The sequence below is a fragment of the Manis pentadactyla genome, chromosome 14, assembly GCF_030020395.1.
Source record: "Manis pentadactyla isolate mManPen7 chromosome 14, mManPen7.hap1, whole genome shotgun sequence".
NCBI classification, from domain to species: Eukaryota; Metazoa; Chordata; class Mammalia; order Pholidota; family Manidae; genus Manis; species Manis pentadactyla.
This window is the reverse complement of record NC_080032.1, coordinates 3,628,560-3,643,032: the sequence shown is the minus strand read 5'-3', so window position 1 is coordinate 3,643,032 and position 14,473 is coordinate 3,628,560. Positions and strand designations below refer to the sequence as shown.

At 60.1% G+C, this 14,473-nt stretch overlaps 3 protein-coding genes across 4 annotated transcripts in view; 2 read left to right on the top strand and 1 right to left on the bottom strand.

The window, feature by feature from the left end:
• The window catches only part of DGCR2 (DiGeorge syndrome critical region gene 2), an 85,320-nt gene extending 79,159 nt beyond the window's left edge, over positions 1-6,161 (bottom strand). The window contains exon 1 of one of the 2 annotated variants that reach the window (XM_057492236.1): positions 5,821-6,161. In XM_057492236.1, coding sequence (XP_057348219.1) covers positions 5,821-5,899 — 79 coding nt within the window. In that variant the 5' untranslated portion in view covers positions 5,900-6,161. The remainder of the gene's footprint in view (positions 1-5,820) is intronic. The other variant, XM_057492235.1, reaches the window with a different exon arrangement.
• A 1,081-nt stretch (positions 6,162-7,242) lies between these two features.
• LOC130680720 (testis-specific serine/threonine-protein kinase 1-like) lies at positions 7,243-9,691 on the top strand. The gene has a single exon (XM_057491939.1). The coding sequence runs from the start codon at positions 7,717-7,719 to the stop codon at positions 8,821-8,823; it is 1,107 nt and encodes a 368-aa protein (XP_057347922.1). The 5' UTR covers positions 7,243-7,716; the 3' UTR covers positions 8,824-9,691.
• Positions 9,692-12,338: 2,647 nt separating this feature from the next.
• Positions 12,339-14,436, top strand: TSSK2 (testis specific serine kinase 2). Its single transcript, XM_057491940.1, is given in 2 exon segments — positions 12,339-13,539; positions 13,542-14,436. Coding segments are annotated over 2 exon segments (1,098 nt in total). The 5' UTR covers positions 12,339-13,268; the 3' UTR covers positions 14,369-14,436.
• The last annotated feature ends 37 nt before the right edge of the window (positions 14,437-14,473 follow it).

The window sequence follows — 14,473 nt, the reverse complement described above, 5'->3', positions numbered from 1 at the left end:
GACAGGCAGCTGGGCCCACCCACCCTGAAGGCTTCCTGGGGCCCCCTAACCCCTCCCAAACCCAGCATGCGTGGCTGGTGAACTTCAGCGAGTATCCACGTTATGAGAAGCCCTCACCTGCTCTCACCTCTCAGCCCAGCTCACATCTGCAAGAGCGAGCAAGTGCCCCACCAGTGTGAAGCCCAGGCCGCGGTCTCTGCAGCACCCCCCACACTGGTCCTCCACAGGCCTTCCTGCAGGCAGCCATGGGGCCCTTGTCCCTGCCAGCCCCACAGGGCAGGTGCAAGGCCTGCTGGCTATGGAGCTGCTGCTCTTTATGTCAAAATATAAATAGCCATTTGTGCATTTGTTCAATAACTGATTTCTGAGCGCCCACTCTGTGCCAGACCAGGCCCAGGGGACACAGCATGAATGTGACAAAGAGCAAAACATGTCAGTGTAACAATCCTAGCCCTGTCCAAAGCACTGTGGCTCTTTTGGGGGCTCTCGGCAAGCTACACGCCCCACTGCCCGCCCCCAGGCCACTGGAATGGCTAGACTCATTGGGCACTCACTGCATGTCAACACTGCTCAAAGCCACTGTGCCCTGCTGCCGCCCAGGTGCAGGCCTCTCCCAAGGAATACGCCCCTATGCCGGTAGCCACACACTTTCAGAGGCGTCCCTACACCCACTTAAGTCCATCCACAGCTACCATTAACAGCCTTTACGGCAGACACTTTTTAGAATTTTTTGCAGACTCACTTTGTCTCAACATCTTTCTGAGTTGTTATGTCCGTGTTGCAGATGAGGGAACTGAGGCACAGAGCAGTCAGGGTGGGCAGCAGAGTGGGACTTGACCCCAGGCCATGTAGCTCCAGGGGCCTGGCTCCTAGCCCACCAGGATGGACAAGCTGTGATGTGCTGCAGCAGCGCCCTCTACAGATGGCGTGTGTGAAGTGCCACCAGACTTCAGCTTTCCTCCCACCCCAAGTTAATGCCCAGATGCCTCAGAACACGCTGGGTCCCCAGCCCCCTGCACTCCAACTACAGCCCACAGGCCCTTCACTTCCCCTGGACTTGGCCTGCCAAGGTCGACCTTGTCCACACCGATCCACAGCCCAGCCTGGAGCAGCAGGCCAAGATGTGAACAGCTTTCGCTAAACATCCCAAGTCAATTGGTAAAATCGCCAGACACAAAAATCCAGCCATCACATAATCACACTGTGAGCCCACCTGTCACTCTGTTTGGAAAACTGCTGGCCCAACTTTAGGCTCTCAGGGTTCCCAACCGGCTTTGCAGACAGGAAAGGGAGGGGGCCGCTCACCAACTCCTTCGCACCCCAGGTCCCAGAGCACGCGTGAGGAGGGAACAATCCCTTGCTGTCTAGTAGGTCCTTAGTTGTCACTGACACATTTTGCTTACATCAACAAACTACTAGGTGTTTCCCTATGCCAAGTATCAAGGGAGGTAAGATACCGTCTTTGCAGGGAGGGTCGACAACTAGATTACCTCCCACAACTCCTAGCACTGCCTGGATAGTGCCGCAAATCGCCCAGGGCAAGGGGGTGGGGTGGACATGAAGCGCTGCTGCGCTAGGCCTGGGAAGGACCGGGGAAGGCTACAGGCAGGGCGACCCGGGCCTGAGAAGCAGGCGCGGTGCAGCCTGACAGTGGGGAGCAGGGCCAGATACACCTGCCAAAGTGCGGGACAGTGGCACACTCCTCATTCCTAGGACCAGACCCACCAACCGACGTAACAGCTCTGACTCGCTGCCACCTGGGCCAACTGGGGCTTTAACCACAGTGCTTCCTGTGCTCCCAGCATCTTCCTGTGGTGACACAGTGCCCAGCAGAAAGCAGGTGGAAGTGAGAGCTTGTTACAGGGCGACTGCAAGCAATGCGGTGGGGAGGCTTTGCCATTCGTCTCCTGGGACACAAGCCATCAGGAGCCGCCTCCTCCACTCTGCAGTGGCTAATGCGTTCAAGGGGACAGGCCATGGTCCATGCCACTTACCCTCAGGCAGTTCGGAAAAAAAAGTGTGCACGGCCATACACACACACAAGTGCACACATGGGGGATAAGGCAGATAAAGGAAAACGTTAAAAACACCTAAGTCTGGGTAGAGGAAATGAGGGTGTCTCTGCACTAATTTTATTCTTGCAACTTTTCTGTATGTTTGAAATTATTTCCAAACAAAAGGTTTCTTTATTAAAAAAAAAATCCAGTAGCTTGTGAGGCTGGAAAGTATTCCAACTAAACAAAAGGAAACTGTGAAGCCCGAAGCCCAGTCTGCCCGTGGGGCAAGCCCGACAGCGACACGGGGGGGCTTCAAAGGAAAGTCCTCTCAACTCAGGAGGCGCCTTGCAAGCCCAGGTGCAAGCTCAACTTTCCAACTCTTCTATGGACTTCAACCATGTCTGCTTGTAAAATATCCACACTCTTCCTAGTCACGAACGCTTGTGCTGCTCCAGAGGCCACTTGTCAGCTCACTGAGGATTTATTAGCTCAGCATAGCCAACGGGCCCCTCCAGGTCCCTGATGGCGAAGGGGACAGAACCCCGAACTAGGAGCCAGCTCACCCGGATTTGCATCCCAGCTATTCTGCTCACCAGACCTCAGACAAGCCGCTTGCCTCTCCAGCCAGCCTTCCCAAGAGCACCAGGAAGACACCTCCAGTCCTGAGACCTCATCAGGCAGCCAGCAACCTAAGCTGACACAGCACTCACTTTGGGGGGCAAGTGTTTTCTCAGCCATGTTGGGGGAGAGGGAATCACCCTGCACAGAGCTGTGGCTGACAGTAAAGCATGATTTTCTTTCATAATTGAAGCCACAAAAACACAGCTTTAGAATCAGCAACTGCTGCTGCATTCCCTGCATAGACAAAGGGTCAATAGGCTGATCTTGCAGTTAGTGGCCCCCACTGTTCCTCCACATTTGTTATCCATCAGCAGAGGCCCCAGTCTTTCTGTCCCACCACAGTACACACCACCGCTGGTCATTATGGCTGACCATAGAAGGGATTTGGGGTCAGGCTACTTCTAACCCTCAGCCTATTCAGATGGAATAAAGTTCTGCACCCTCACCTGGACAACCACGTCTCACAGGGGAAGGGAGGTGGCCTGGAGCACCACAGCTGGCTTGAGGGTGGCCAGGACAGAGCATGCACAGCTGCAGTGGACAGAGCCGTGGCCAAGGGTGCATGACAAGAGATGGGCAAACTTCCCGCACTGGAATCTCACCCCAGCCTATGCGCTTCATGAACTCTCTGCATTTCAGCTTCTCCATCTGTAAAATGGGGCTACTAACAGTATCAACTTCAACAGGACCACCTACAAGTTAAATTAATCAATACACATCAGTGCTAGGACAGCGCCTGGCACATAACACACCCTCAAACAACCAAGAGCAAATGTGCAGTTCAAAGAAACTACAGTGGAAGGTCAAGTTCAGCACTCTCACATTGCCCCGAGTCTGTGAAAAGTTCGAGCCCCTGGCCAGCATCAGAGAAGACCCCAAAGTGGCTTGGCCCCAGTAGTCAGGTGTCCACCTGGCAGAAATCAGGAGTCCCTGCCTCGTGGGAAGCAGGTTCTGCCCGGTGCCTTCCTCACATCCAAGTATGGGTCTGAGCCAGGACTCTGACAGAAACAATGTAAGCCAGGACCAGAGAAGGCCCCCCTCAAAAGCGCCAGCCAGCGGACTCCTGCCTGGAAGGGCACAAGAGCACACACAACAACCAGTGGCCCACAGTGAGTCCCACCTCCCTGCCCAGTCAGTATCAGGGAACCAGATGGAGCCCCCCAGGTTTTGCAGGGCAACTCACACCAGTCAGAGCTGTGGCCAAATTCTCATCTGGAGTCGTGGAGTGAAAAGGATAACTCTGCTCCCTTAACCAGAGCCACCTCCCTTCCCCAACCCAGACCTAAGGGTGAGGTCTCCTGTGAAGTCTTCATAGCTGGCCACCTTTGCTGCCTGCCTCTGGGCCCCCCCACTCAGTGGCCCAATTTACACTGAGTCCCCACTTCCACACCTGAAGGGTGCTCCAAGAAGAGGGGTTTATTTTCTTCATTTGAGCATCCCTACTATGGGCAGGCAGTGAGCACTTGAAGACACTTTCTGAATTTCTACTAGCCAGCTGGCAGTGTATGTGGTCGGATGGCAAGGGAAGAGGAGCTGGGGACATCGGTCACCTCCATCACCAAGGCAAATGTTAGACGTAAACAAGAGGCACCCCCAGGAAGACAGGCATGATGTGTGTATGGCTTCACCCCTCAGAGTCCAGTGACCTGATGGGTAAAACTGGGACCCAGGAGCCAGAACAGGACATCTCACCTCTGCACAGGTGTAGACATGTTTTCCAAAGAATTTAATCACAGGAACCCACAAATCCAGTGGCTCTGGTCCTCAGGAGTCCACGCAGTGCCCTCCTTCACAGGTGGCCCTTTTCCTGGCTTCTGTTCCTAACCAAGGCCACCCCAAAATCAGTCACCCTGACACCTAGACAATAGCCAGGGTAGTGAGCAACTGGCCCTACTTGGGGCATCCAGAGAAGCATCACCGGAGAGACTCCAGGCTGAGAACAGGCCCACAGCCGTGGCCACCAGGGAGCCGCGGGGAAGGAGGCAGCACACTCTGTGCAGATGGCAAAGGCAGAGGGCAGAGAGCTGGGCGCATCTGGGGCAGAAGCCGGGCCGGCCACCGCAGAGGGCCACACCCCACCGTGCTCTCCAGCCTGCCTTTACCCTTGGAGGCCTGACAGCACCCGCAGAAGACAGCTCTGGACACTTCTGCCTTTATGGACCTCTTCCTCCATAAAACAAAAATTAAGAATCATAGTTTTTGGCTGCCCTGGTATAAAAATGAATGTATCTGTGTGCATACTACAACAGTTTCTTCGACTTAAAAATTTGTTTTTCCTTTCCCTGGTGATTTTAAACTAAACCACTTTTCACAGGCCACTAAAACCATGGTGGACCTCCGGCACCAGGGCGCCTGTGCCTAATAAACCGGATCTGCCTTTGAAGATTTTGTTTTCTTGTTCAATGGAGGGGGAGATAATACCAGAAACAGGTAGACATAAAATTGTCTGGGACCATCTGGTGCCATGATTCTTAGTATCCACCCCAAGCTTACTTATAAAAACAAAAGCTCCAAGAGGAATTCCGAAAGCGTTTAACTGTCACATATGAGGGGCACTCCTAAGTGCCTGGCTCCCACACCAGCGACGCCGGACGCCGGGCAGCGCACCAGCTCGGGGGCCGGTCTCTGGCCCGAGTACTTGTCAACTGCCAATACCTCACTGAGTGACAATAAACGACATAGCTGCCACTTTCCAGCTGAGGAGTTTGTAGGCTGAGACGCTGGCACCAAGCCACTGCTGGGCGGAAACACGGGAAACCAGGTGCCTTCACGAGCTACTCTCTCGACCCGCAGCACCAGCCCGACCCCGGCCGCTGGGTCGGCAGGAAGGCGCGCGGCTCCTCGGCCGGAGAATTCCCAGGCCCCAGAAGCGAGGTCGAGCCCTGCACATCACGCCCGCTCCAGTCAACCTCAAGGCTCGCAACGCTCCACGGGTGTGGGACCAAAGACAACATCCCTCCAGAACGAAGTTCCCTGACGTACGGGGCGCTCGGAGCCCAGTTCACCCACGCCGCTGTCCCGGGCGGGGGGCATGGTCCGGGCGGGGGCGCGGCGACCAGCGGGCTGGCCTCGCTCTGCGCCCGCCCGCGACGGGGTCCGCCGAGGAAGGGAGGCCCGGGACCGCTCGGCCCGCGCGCCGCGGCCCCGCCCCCGGCCGGCCGCCCGCCCCGCCCCCACGCGCCGCGCCCGCCGCGCCGCGCACCTGGCCGCAGCGGCTCGGTGACCGTGAGCACGAGCAGGAAGAGCAGCAGGAAGGCACCGCTGTCTGCCTTGGGCACCATTTATCCTCCGTTCATCGTCCCCGGGGCTGCTGCGTGACCCCGCGGGGAGGCCGGACCGGGCCGGGCTAAGGGTCAGAGGGCCGCGCTGGGGCCGGCGCCGGGCGCGGAGAGGCGGAGGGAGAGGGCTCCGGCTGGGCCCCGGCTGGGCTGGGCTGCGCCGCGAGCTCGCACGCACTCTCGACCGCAGCCTCGAGCAACAACTCAGGCTCCCAGCAAGATGGCGGCCGTCCTGCTCGGTTCCGCGCCGCCCCGCCTCCCGCCCGCGGCGCCGCTGCCGACCAATGAGTGCCCATGAGAGGGGCGGGGCCTGAGCCCTTCCAATGAGTGTGGGCCATTGACTGGGCGGGGGCGGGGCATGGGCGGTAGTGCCCGAAAGGGGCGAGGCCTAAGGTGGGGAAGGTGGGGAGCGGGAGCGGAGGGGCGGGCCCGGTGGGAGGGCGGGACTGTAGGAAATGAAGTGTACCATTGGCTAAGCAGAGAGGTGGGGCTCAGGGGCGGAGCCTGGGCGGTAGGGCCTCCGAAGGGCCTAGAATTTGAGGGCGCAGGGCAGGGACGGTGGGGGAGGAGCAGCGGGACCGAACGACGGACAAAGCGGGCACCGCGGACACAGCAAGGGGCGGGGCGCCGTGGGGAGCGGGGGCGTCGGGGGCGGAGCGCGAAGGCAGAGGGGCGGGCCACGGAGCAGCGGCGCGGGTGAAGCAGCACCCGGGACCCGAAAGGCCCTCACACCCCGCGCACCTGCAGCTCAGGTCCGGGCAGCGGCCCAGGAACGCGCCCTAACGTGGTCTTTTTAAGGCCGACCCGCTGCTGAGGAGGCATGAGGAAAATGGAAAGGCCCCAGCCTGTCTTTGACGATCAGCCCTGTAAGGAACAAGGGAGTGTGGCTTCCCAGGCACACACGACGGAAAATGTGTCAAACATACGGAGAAGTGGCCCAGAGAGTGTCGGGGAAGCCCGGATCCTAGAGCAAAGGGGCCTCTGGAGAAAGGGCCCTGCCCGCGGAGGGGCAGGAGGGGAAGGCACGCGGGGCCGGGCTGGGCGGACAGCAGGCCGCGGCTGCCAGGAGGAAAGCCGAGAAGCTGCTGGGGACAGCGCCCCAAGGGCCGGCCTCGCACCTGCCGCCGGGAGCAAGGTGCCTGTGGACGTGGGCACAGCAGATGGGCGGTCCTCAGCAGGAGAGGAGCAAGCTGTCTGCGGGAAGGACCACTAGCCATGCCATGAGGCCTGGCACAGGGCATCGGCTGGGAGAGGGCCAAAGCGTGGACCCATGAGGAACATGGAAAGGCCCCAGCCTGTCTTTGAGGATCAGCCCTGTAAGGAACAAGGGAGTGTATCTCCCTTGAGTGTATCTTCAAGTGCTCTGTGAGGACCGGGACGCATGTGACCACCTGCCCTGGACTTCCTGGGATGCCCGGCTTGACCCACAAGCCGTCCTGGCTCCAGGTGGGGAAGTCTGGGCAGACTGATATATTCCCCGCAGCCTCCTCTTCCCTCAGGTCCCAGGCACGCACAAGGCCACCCTGCTGGCCTTTGGTCTGCTCCAGCCCGCTGGCCAGACTTGCAGGGTCCGAGTCCAGGTGGCTCAGGTCAGAGCCTCATTCCCCGAGGGCACCCCTCCATTATGACTTCACCGACTGAAGTTGCCCCGGAGACAATGCTGGGCGTTCCACCCCAGAGTCTTCGTCTCTGAGAGGCAGGGGTGGCAGGCCAGCCTGCCCAGGGTATCCTCTGTCCGCGGGGTAACTGAGGACGCTGCTGGCCCCTGTCCCGCGGGGGTGCAGAGGGCAGCCTCAGAGGCCCTGGGTGCTCCCGGCGCCATGGACGACGCTGGCGTCCTCAGGCGACGAGGCTACACCATGGGGACGCATTTGGGAGAGGGCTCGTACGCGAAGGTCAAATCTGCCTACTCTGAGCGCCTGAAGTCCAACGTGGCGGTCAAGATCATCGACCGCAAGAAAGCCCCCACGGACTTCTTGGAGAAGTTCCTTCCCCGGGAAATCGAGATTCTGGCCATGCTGAACCACCGTTACATTATCAAGACCTACGAGATCTTTGAGACATCAGACGGCAAGGTCTACATCGTCATGGAGCTCGGGGTCCAGGGCGACCTCCTTGAGTTCATCAGAACCTGGGGGGCCCTGCACGAGGATGATGCTCGCAAGAAGTTCCGCCAACTCTCCTCGGCCATTAAGTACTGCCACGACCTGGACGTCGTCCACCGAGACCTCAAGTGCGAGAACCTTCTCCTCGACAAGGACTTCAACATCAAGCTGTCCGACTTCGGCTTCTCCAAGCGCTGCCTGCGGGATGACAGTGGCCGACTGACGCTGAGTAAGACCTTCTGTGGGTCGGCGGCGTACGCAGCCCCCGAGGTGCTGCAGGGCGTCCCCTACCAGCCCAAGGTGTACGACATCTGGAGCCTGGGCGTGATCCTCTACATCATGGTCTGCGGCTCCATGCCCTACGACGACTCCAACATCAAGAGGATGCTGCGCACCCAGAAGGAGCACCGAGTCAAGTTCCCCCGCTCCAAGCACTTAACGGGTGAGTGCAAGGACCTCATCTGCCGCATGCTGCAGCCGGACGTCAACCGGCGGCTGCACATTGATGAGATCCTCAGCCACTGCTGGGTGCGGCCCATGGCACGGGGCCTGTCCTCTGCAGCCATCAGCAAGGATGGGGAGAGTTCCCAGGGCACCGAGCCTTCATGCAACCCCAAGCCCAGCTCTGACGAGAGGTCTGCCAAGCTGGAGACCCTGGAGGAGGCCCATCCCGAGGCCCGGCCCAAGACACAAGCCGAGGAGAAGGTACTGCAAGCACAGGTGTCAAGGCAGTTAGAGCCCCTGGGCCTCAATGGCAGTGAGCAGCTGAGCAGGGAGGCAGAGGCAGAGGTCCCCGTGGGGCCTTCAGAGACGCACATCTAGGAAGCCTCCTGCAGCCCAGGGGGCCAGCAGGGAAAGAGGCAGAGCTCATGGCTTTGCGCCTGGGTGCTGGAATTCAAGGGATGAGCCAGAGAAGGAAGACTGTCCCGGATGAGCCACTATTTTCGTCAGTTTCTCCTCCCTCCCTTTGAACTTGGTAACCCATGGTAACGTGGCTAAAGAAGCAATAAATCACTATATTAGTGCAGACCTCAAGGGGAATGCTGCTCTGCTGACTGAGGGTGTCCAGGGAGAGGTCGTGCACTCTCCCCTTTGCGCCCCTCCCCCAGAACTGCCCCTCCTCCTGGGGAAATACATCCCCGACTGCACCTCAGGCCCCGGACCAGAGCAGAGACCTGAGTGCGGAAGACGCCGCTTCAGGGGGGAGGCCTGGGAGTGTGGCACTGTGGCTGCGGGCTGCGGAGGACGGGTGGGAGATGGGCGAGGTGGCAGCCCACAGAGGATGGAGAGGGGCCACCTCAGCAGGAATCGGCTCTGTCTGCAGCTGCCACAGAGTCTGGGCCCTCAACACCCCAGGGCCACCCACCCCACAGGCTGCCTGCTCACCAACTCCCTACCCTGACAGGCAACGTGTTTTTTCTGCTCTGTCCACCAGGAGTTCCCCCGTGTCCAGCCACTACCCACTGCTCGACGGTGCTGAGTCATCCTATCCTGTGGTCGCTTGCCAGTCCCAGGGGAAGCAGGGGCTGCGCTGGGCGCCTAGTCACACCTCAGCCTGTGTGTCCCTTCACTCGACCACGTCCCATTCTCCTCTAGTCCATCTTTCCCCAGAGTGACACTCTGCCAGAGCTGACACTGGCAAGCGGGAGCAGAGGAATGGATGGGGGTCCTCATGATGCGTGCCTGGCCCCTGCGGCCATCTAGGCTCTGCAGAGGGAGAAGGCCGTGTGTCGTGTCACTAGCCCCCGTGTCATTTCTCAGGCCATCCTGGATTCAGCCCGGCAGCCCCCTCCTCTTCCTGCTCTGCACTCACTCTGGACAACCCCATGTGGACCTGCAGGTTGGACACACGAAGAGGACAAGAGCCTACAGATGCACCTCTCTCCTTGCCCACATCAGTGTGTTGGGAAAACCCCAACCCCAGGTCCCTGAAAGTGAGGTTCAGTGACCTGCCCTTTGTACCCTCCCCACCAATTCACTGCTCTGCTCAGCTCCACTCTCTCCCCACAGCCACATTTCTGTGTTCCTGTGTGTCACGGCTCAGCCTTCACCAAGGCCTCCATCTCTGCCCGCCATTGCCTCCCGAGTGCCAAAGCTCCCGTCATGCACCAGGCTAGCTCCCCCTGCAGGAAGGATCCCAGTGCCTGGCTTTGGAGGTCCTCCGGCCCCTCCATTATCCCTGCACCCCCACATGTACGTGCCTTAGCCCTGCATGTGGACACATCCCTGTAGACCTTGCCCATCTCTCCAGGCTCAGCAAGGTGCCATGGCCTCCACAGAGCCTTCCAGGGGCCCCTAACAGGGCTGCTGTGAGCTCTGCCAGGGTGGGCCCAAGTCCCCAGGGTCTGGGTGCAGAACAGGCCCTGAGTAACAGTGCAAGAGGCACCCAGTTTCTCCTGGAGGCTCTGGAGCCCAGTCATGCAGCTCGTCTGCTGATGGAGCAGATTCCAGAGCACCTGGGGCTGGCTTGGGGGGTGGGGGTCTCCTGGAGAGGCTCGTGAACCTCCCCTGGATCATCTCTGGGGCCTGCTGTGGTCACTGGGGCAGGGGGCAGTATGTGGAGAGAGGACCTGGGAGTGACTCACTGCAGCCCAGCCAGGAGGCAAGCCTTGGTGGGAGGGGGTCACAGGAAGGAGCAACAGCGGTGTGCTTTGCAGGGGAGGAGACAGCTCAGAGAGGGTGCAAAACTGCCTGGAATAACACAGCACAGAGCAGTGGCTCAGCTGTGAAGCCCAGTCCTGCCCAAGTGGCCTCACACTAGGCCATCCTGAGCTGCGTGACTGACTGGGCTCAGCCCTCCAATGACCTACTGAAGCTTTAGGATCAAGACGCTCACTACAGCCTCCGTGGCCCACAGTGGTCCCTCCTACCCTGCACACACTTGCCACACTGAGTCCTTGCAGGCCATCACATGCGTGAGCTCTCCTCGTCCTCCCCCGCTGGGCTGACTCCTCAGACCCCTGCCTCCCGTCGTCCGTCCTCACGGCCCTGTGTTCCTCTGTGTTGCATCGCAGCACCGGCTGTATACAGGGGCATGCATGCCATCAGTGTGACGCCGAACCTCCAGGAAGGCATGGGCCCCATGCAGGGTATCAGGCACCCCAGCACCAGGAACGGACCCTCAAATGCCTATAGGTAAATGGGTGCCCACTTCCCAGAGGAAGCTGAAGCTCAGACAGAGGCCTTCCCAGTCTGAAAGTCTCCCACCCACAGGACTGCAGGTTGGGGGCCCCAGGTCCTATCTAAGGCTCCCCACCCCAGGAGTGCCCCCCTCGGTGTGCACATCCTGGCCAGAGCTGCCTGCTCCAAGCTCCCCAGCATCAGTTGTGCAGTGCTGAGATCTGCCTCCTCCAGGCCGTGTCCCCAAAGGACCAAAGAGACCAACTGTCCTGGGCAAGGGCAGGGTGTGGGGAGCAGAACACACAAAAAGGGAAAAGCGGTTGGCAGAGTCAGCTGAGAAAGCAGCAGTGTGCAAGCAGCACCCCACTGAGCATTTGTGGGAGCCGGAGGAAAGCAGGGGAGGTGCCATGCTCCTGGGTCCTGTCTCAGAAATCCTTACAGCCGATCCCTTCTGGGATGCAAGGGAGTGAAGTTCTGGTTGTTTCTACAACCCCCAGGAGAAAGGCAGGCATGGAGCTCAGGTGACTAAGGACGGAAGCTCTGCAGAGCTAAGAGCAGGACTGGGCAGGGCTGTGGCTACTGGACGGCCCTCCCTGGACCCCCTGCTCCTCACTCCCACCTGGCATCCAGACTCTGGCTGCCCTGCCCCCGACACCTTCCACACAACTTCCAGGCACAGGGAGGCATCCTGCCCTCCGCAGGTGTGTCCACGTGGCTGTGCTCCAGCCACGACGTCACAGCCTGGCATGTCCTGCCCCGTCTACCTGGCGGGCCCTACAGATCCTCTGCACTGCAGCCCGCGGTCCGCTACTAAGCACCCACACAGAGGCAGGCCTTCCTCCCACCCCGCCTCCTACCCTCCCCCAAACAGCCCGTGCTAGCAACTTGCTGTGTGTGGGCACAGGATGCCTATGGCAAAGGATATGGATGGCAGGGCATCCGAAGTCCCTAAGGAGACACACACGGGCAGCCACGTTCCAAAGCAGAAACACAGGTTTTCATGTTGCTTCCAGATGCAAAAGGCCGTCTGAGATGCAAACGGGCATGCTCTCCCAGGGTTCCAGCAGGCTGTACAACACCCGGCCTCACAGAGGTCCACGAGACGGAATTCAGGCCCCCCTCCTCCCCTAGGTGCTGGCTCTGAACAGCCGATGCTCCGGGCGCGGCCAGCCCCAGGGCCCCCCCCCCTCCCCCCGCACAAAGCCCCACTGCACGCCGGCCCCTTTGCCGGCACACACCAGACCCTCCTGTCCTCCTCTGCTTCCTCGGGGCCGCCCTGCTCCAGCCTCTTTTGCTGAAAGGCACTGGGCCTCCGCTCCCCACAAGGCCCATTCCCTAAGAGCTGTGCCAGGGACCGTCTGAAAACACGGCTTGGATCGTGGTGCTCCTGCCCTGGGCCCCACTTACCTTTCCCTCCACCTCCCTCCTGACTGTGGGGCTCCACGGTCTCAAAATAAGCCCCCTCCTCCCCCAAGCTCTTCCCTGCCCGAATGCCTCAGCACCTCCTCCAAGTGACCAGAGCCCGGCCCACTGCCAAGCTGCCCAGCCCCAGAATACGCCATCTGCCAGCCCAGGGCCTGGGGACGCTCAGCTGGGCAGGCCCAGCACCCCAGCCCTGCCTGCCTTCCCGCCCCACACGCGCCCAGCTCTCCCCCCGAAACAGGAGGAGCCCTTACCCCCCAGGCAGGGAACCACCAGTCCGGCTGGAACAGGGCCAGACCAGGGCAGGCCTTCTGGGGCGCTGCTGCTCCTGAGGTCATGAGCCCTCGAGGGGGTTTCTTCATGCCCCCAAAGAAGCTGCAGGAAATAGGCCCTGGTGGGATATTGACCCCATGCCCCAGGCAGGGAAACAGGCGTGGAGCTGGCACTCTGCCTGGACCTGCGTGGCTCCCAGACGTGAGGAGCAGCAGGGTTACCACACCCCTGGGTGTCGGCTTCTTTCCGGGGCGCAGGGAGCAGGTGCTCCTGCCAGGACAGCCTGGCTTCCAGGGGTCCACCTTGGCAGCCTGGCTTTATGACTTCACACGCTGAAGTCACCCTGAGACAATGCTGAGTACTGCACCCCTCCAAGGCCCAGACCAACCAGACGGCTCCCCGCAGTGCCGATGCGGACAATGGCTGCTGGCCCGCGTGGGGAGGGGACATAGATGGCAGCGGCGCCAGCCGCTCCTGGCACCATGGACGATGCCGCAGTCCTAAAGAAGAAGGGTTATGTCATGGGCATCAATCTTGGCAAGGGCTCCTCTGCAAAAGTCAAATCCGCCTACTCCGAGCGCCTCAAGTTCAACGTGGCAGTCAAAATCATTGACCGCAAGAAAACGCCCTCTGACTTTGTGGAGAGATTCCTTCCTCGGGAGATGGACATCCTGGCGACCATCAACCACCGTTCCCTCGTCAGGACCTACAAGATCTTTGAGACTCTGATGGGCGTGTCTACATCGTCATGGAGCTCGGGGTCCAGGGCGACCTCCTTGAGTTCATCAAGTGTCGGGGGCCCCTGCACGAGGACATGGCTCGCAAGATGTTCCGCCAACTCTCCTCGGCCATTAAGTACTGCCACGACCTGGACGTCGTCCACCGAGACCTCAAGTGCGAGAACCTTCTCCTCGACAAGGACTTCAACATCAAGCTGTCCGACTTCGGCTTCTCCAAGCGCTGCCTGCGGGATGACAGTGGCCGACTGACGTTGAGTAAGACCTTCTGTGGGTCGGCGGCGTACGCAGCCCCCGAGGTGCTGCAGGGCGTCCCCTACCAGCCCAAGGTGTACGACATCTGGAGCCTGGGCGTGATCCTCTACATCATGGTCTGCGGCTCCATGCCCTACGACGACTCCAACATCAAGAGGATGCTGTGCACCCAGAAGGAGCACCGGGTGGACTTCCCCCGCTCCAAGCACTTAATGGGTGAGTGCAAGGACCTCATCTGCCGCATGCTGCAGCCAGACGTCAACCGGCGGCTGCACATTGATGAGATCCTCAGCCACTCGTGGCTGTAGCTCCCCAAGCCCAAAGCCAGGTCTTCTGCCTCCTTCAAGAGGGAGGGTGAGCGCAAGTACCAGGCCGGGTGCAAACTGGACACCCAGCCAGGCTCGAGGCCCAACCACCGGCCTCACCACAAGCTGGGGGTCAAAACTCAGCACCAGCTGCCAGTGCCCAAGAACGAGGACAGGCTGGAGGACGAGCTGGCCAAGACCTCCAAGGGGAAAGACCACATCCCCGGAGCCGAGGTAGGGAAAGCGAGCAGCTAGTGGTGTGGAGGCCCTGGGGGCGTGCCTTCTCGTGAGCTAAGTGGGCAGGTAGGAGCTGAAGAAGGCACGGGTGCAAGGAACAAGTAAAGTCCGTCAATTAAACCA

What these genes read in the sequence shown, in the direction of transcription:
- LOC130680720 (XM_057491939.1), top strand. Translation starts at nt 7,717, where the DNA reads ATGGACGACGCTGGCGTCCTCAGGCGACGAGGCTACACCATGGGGACG.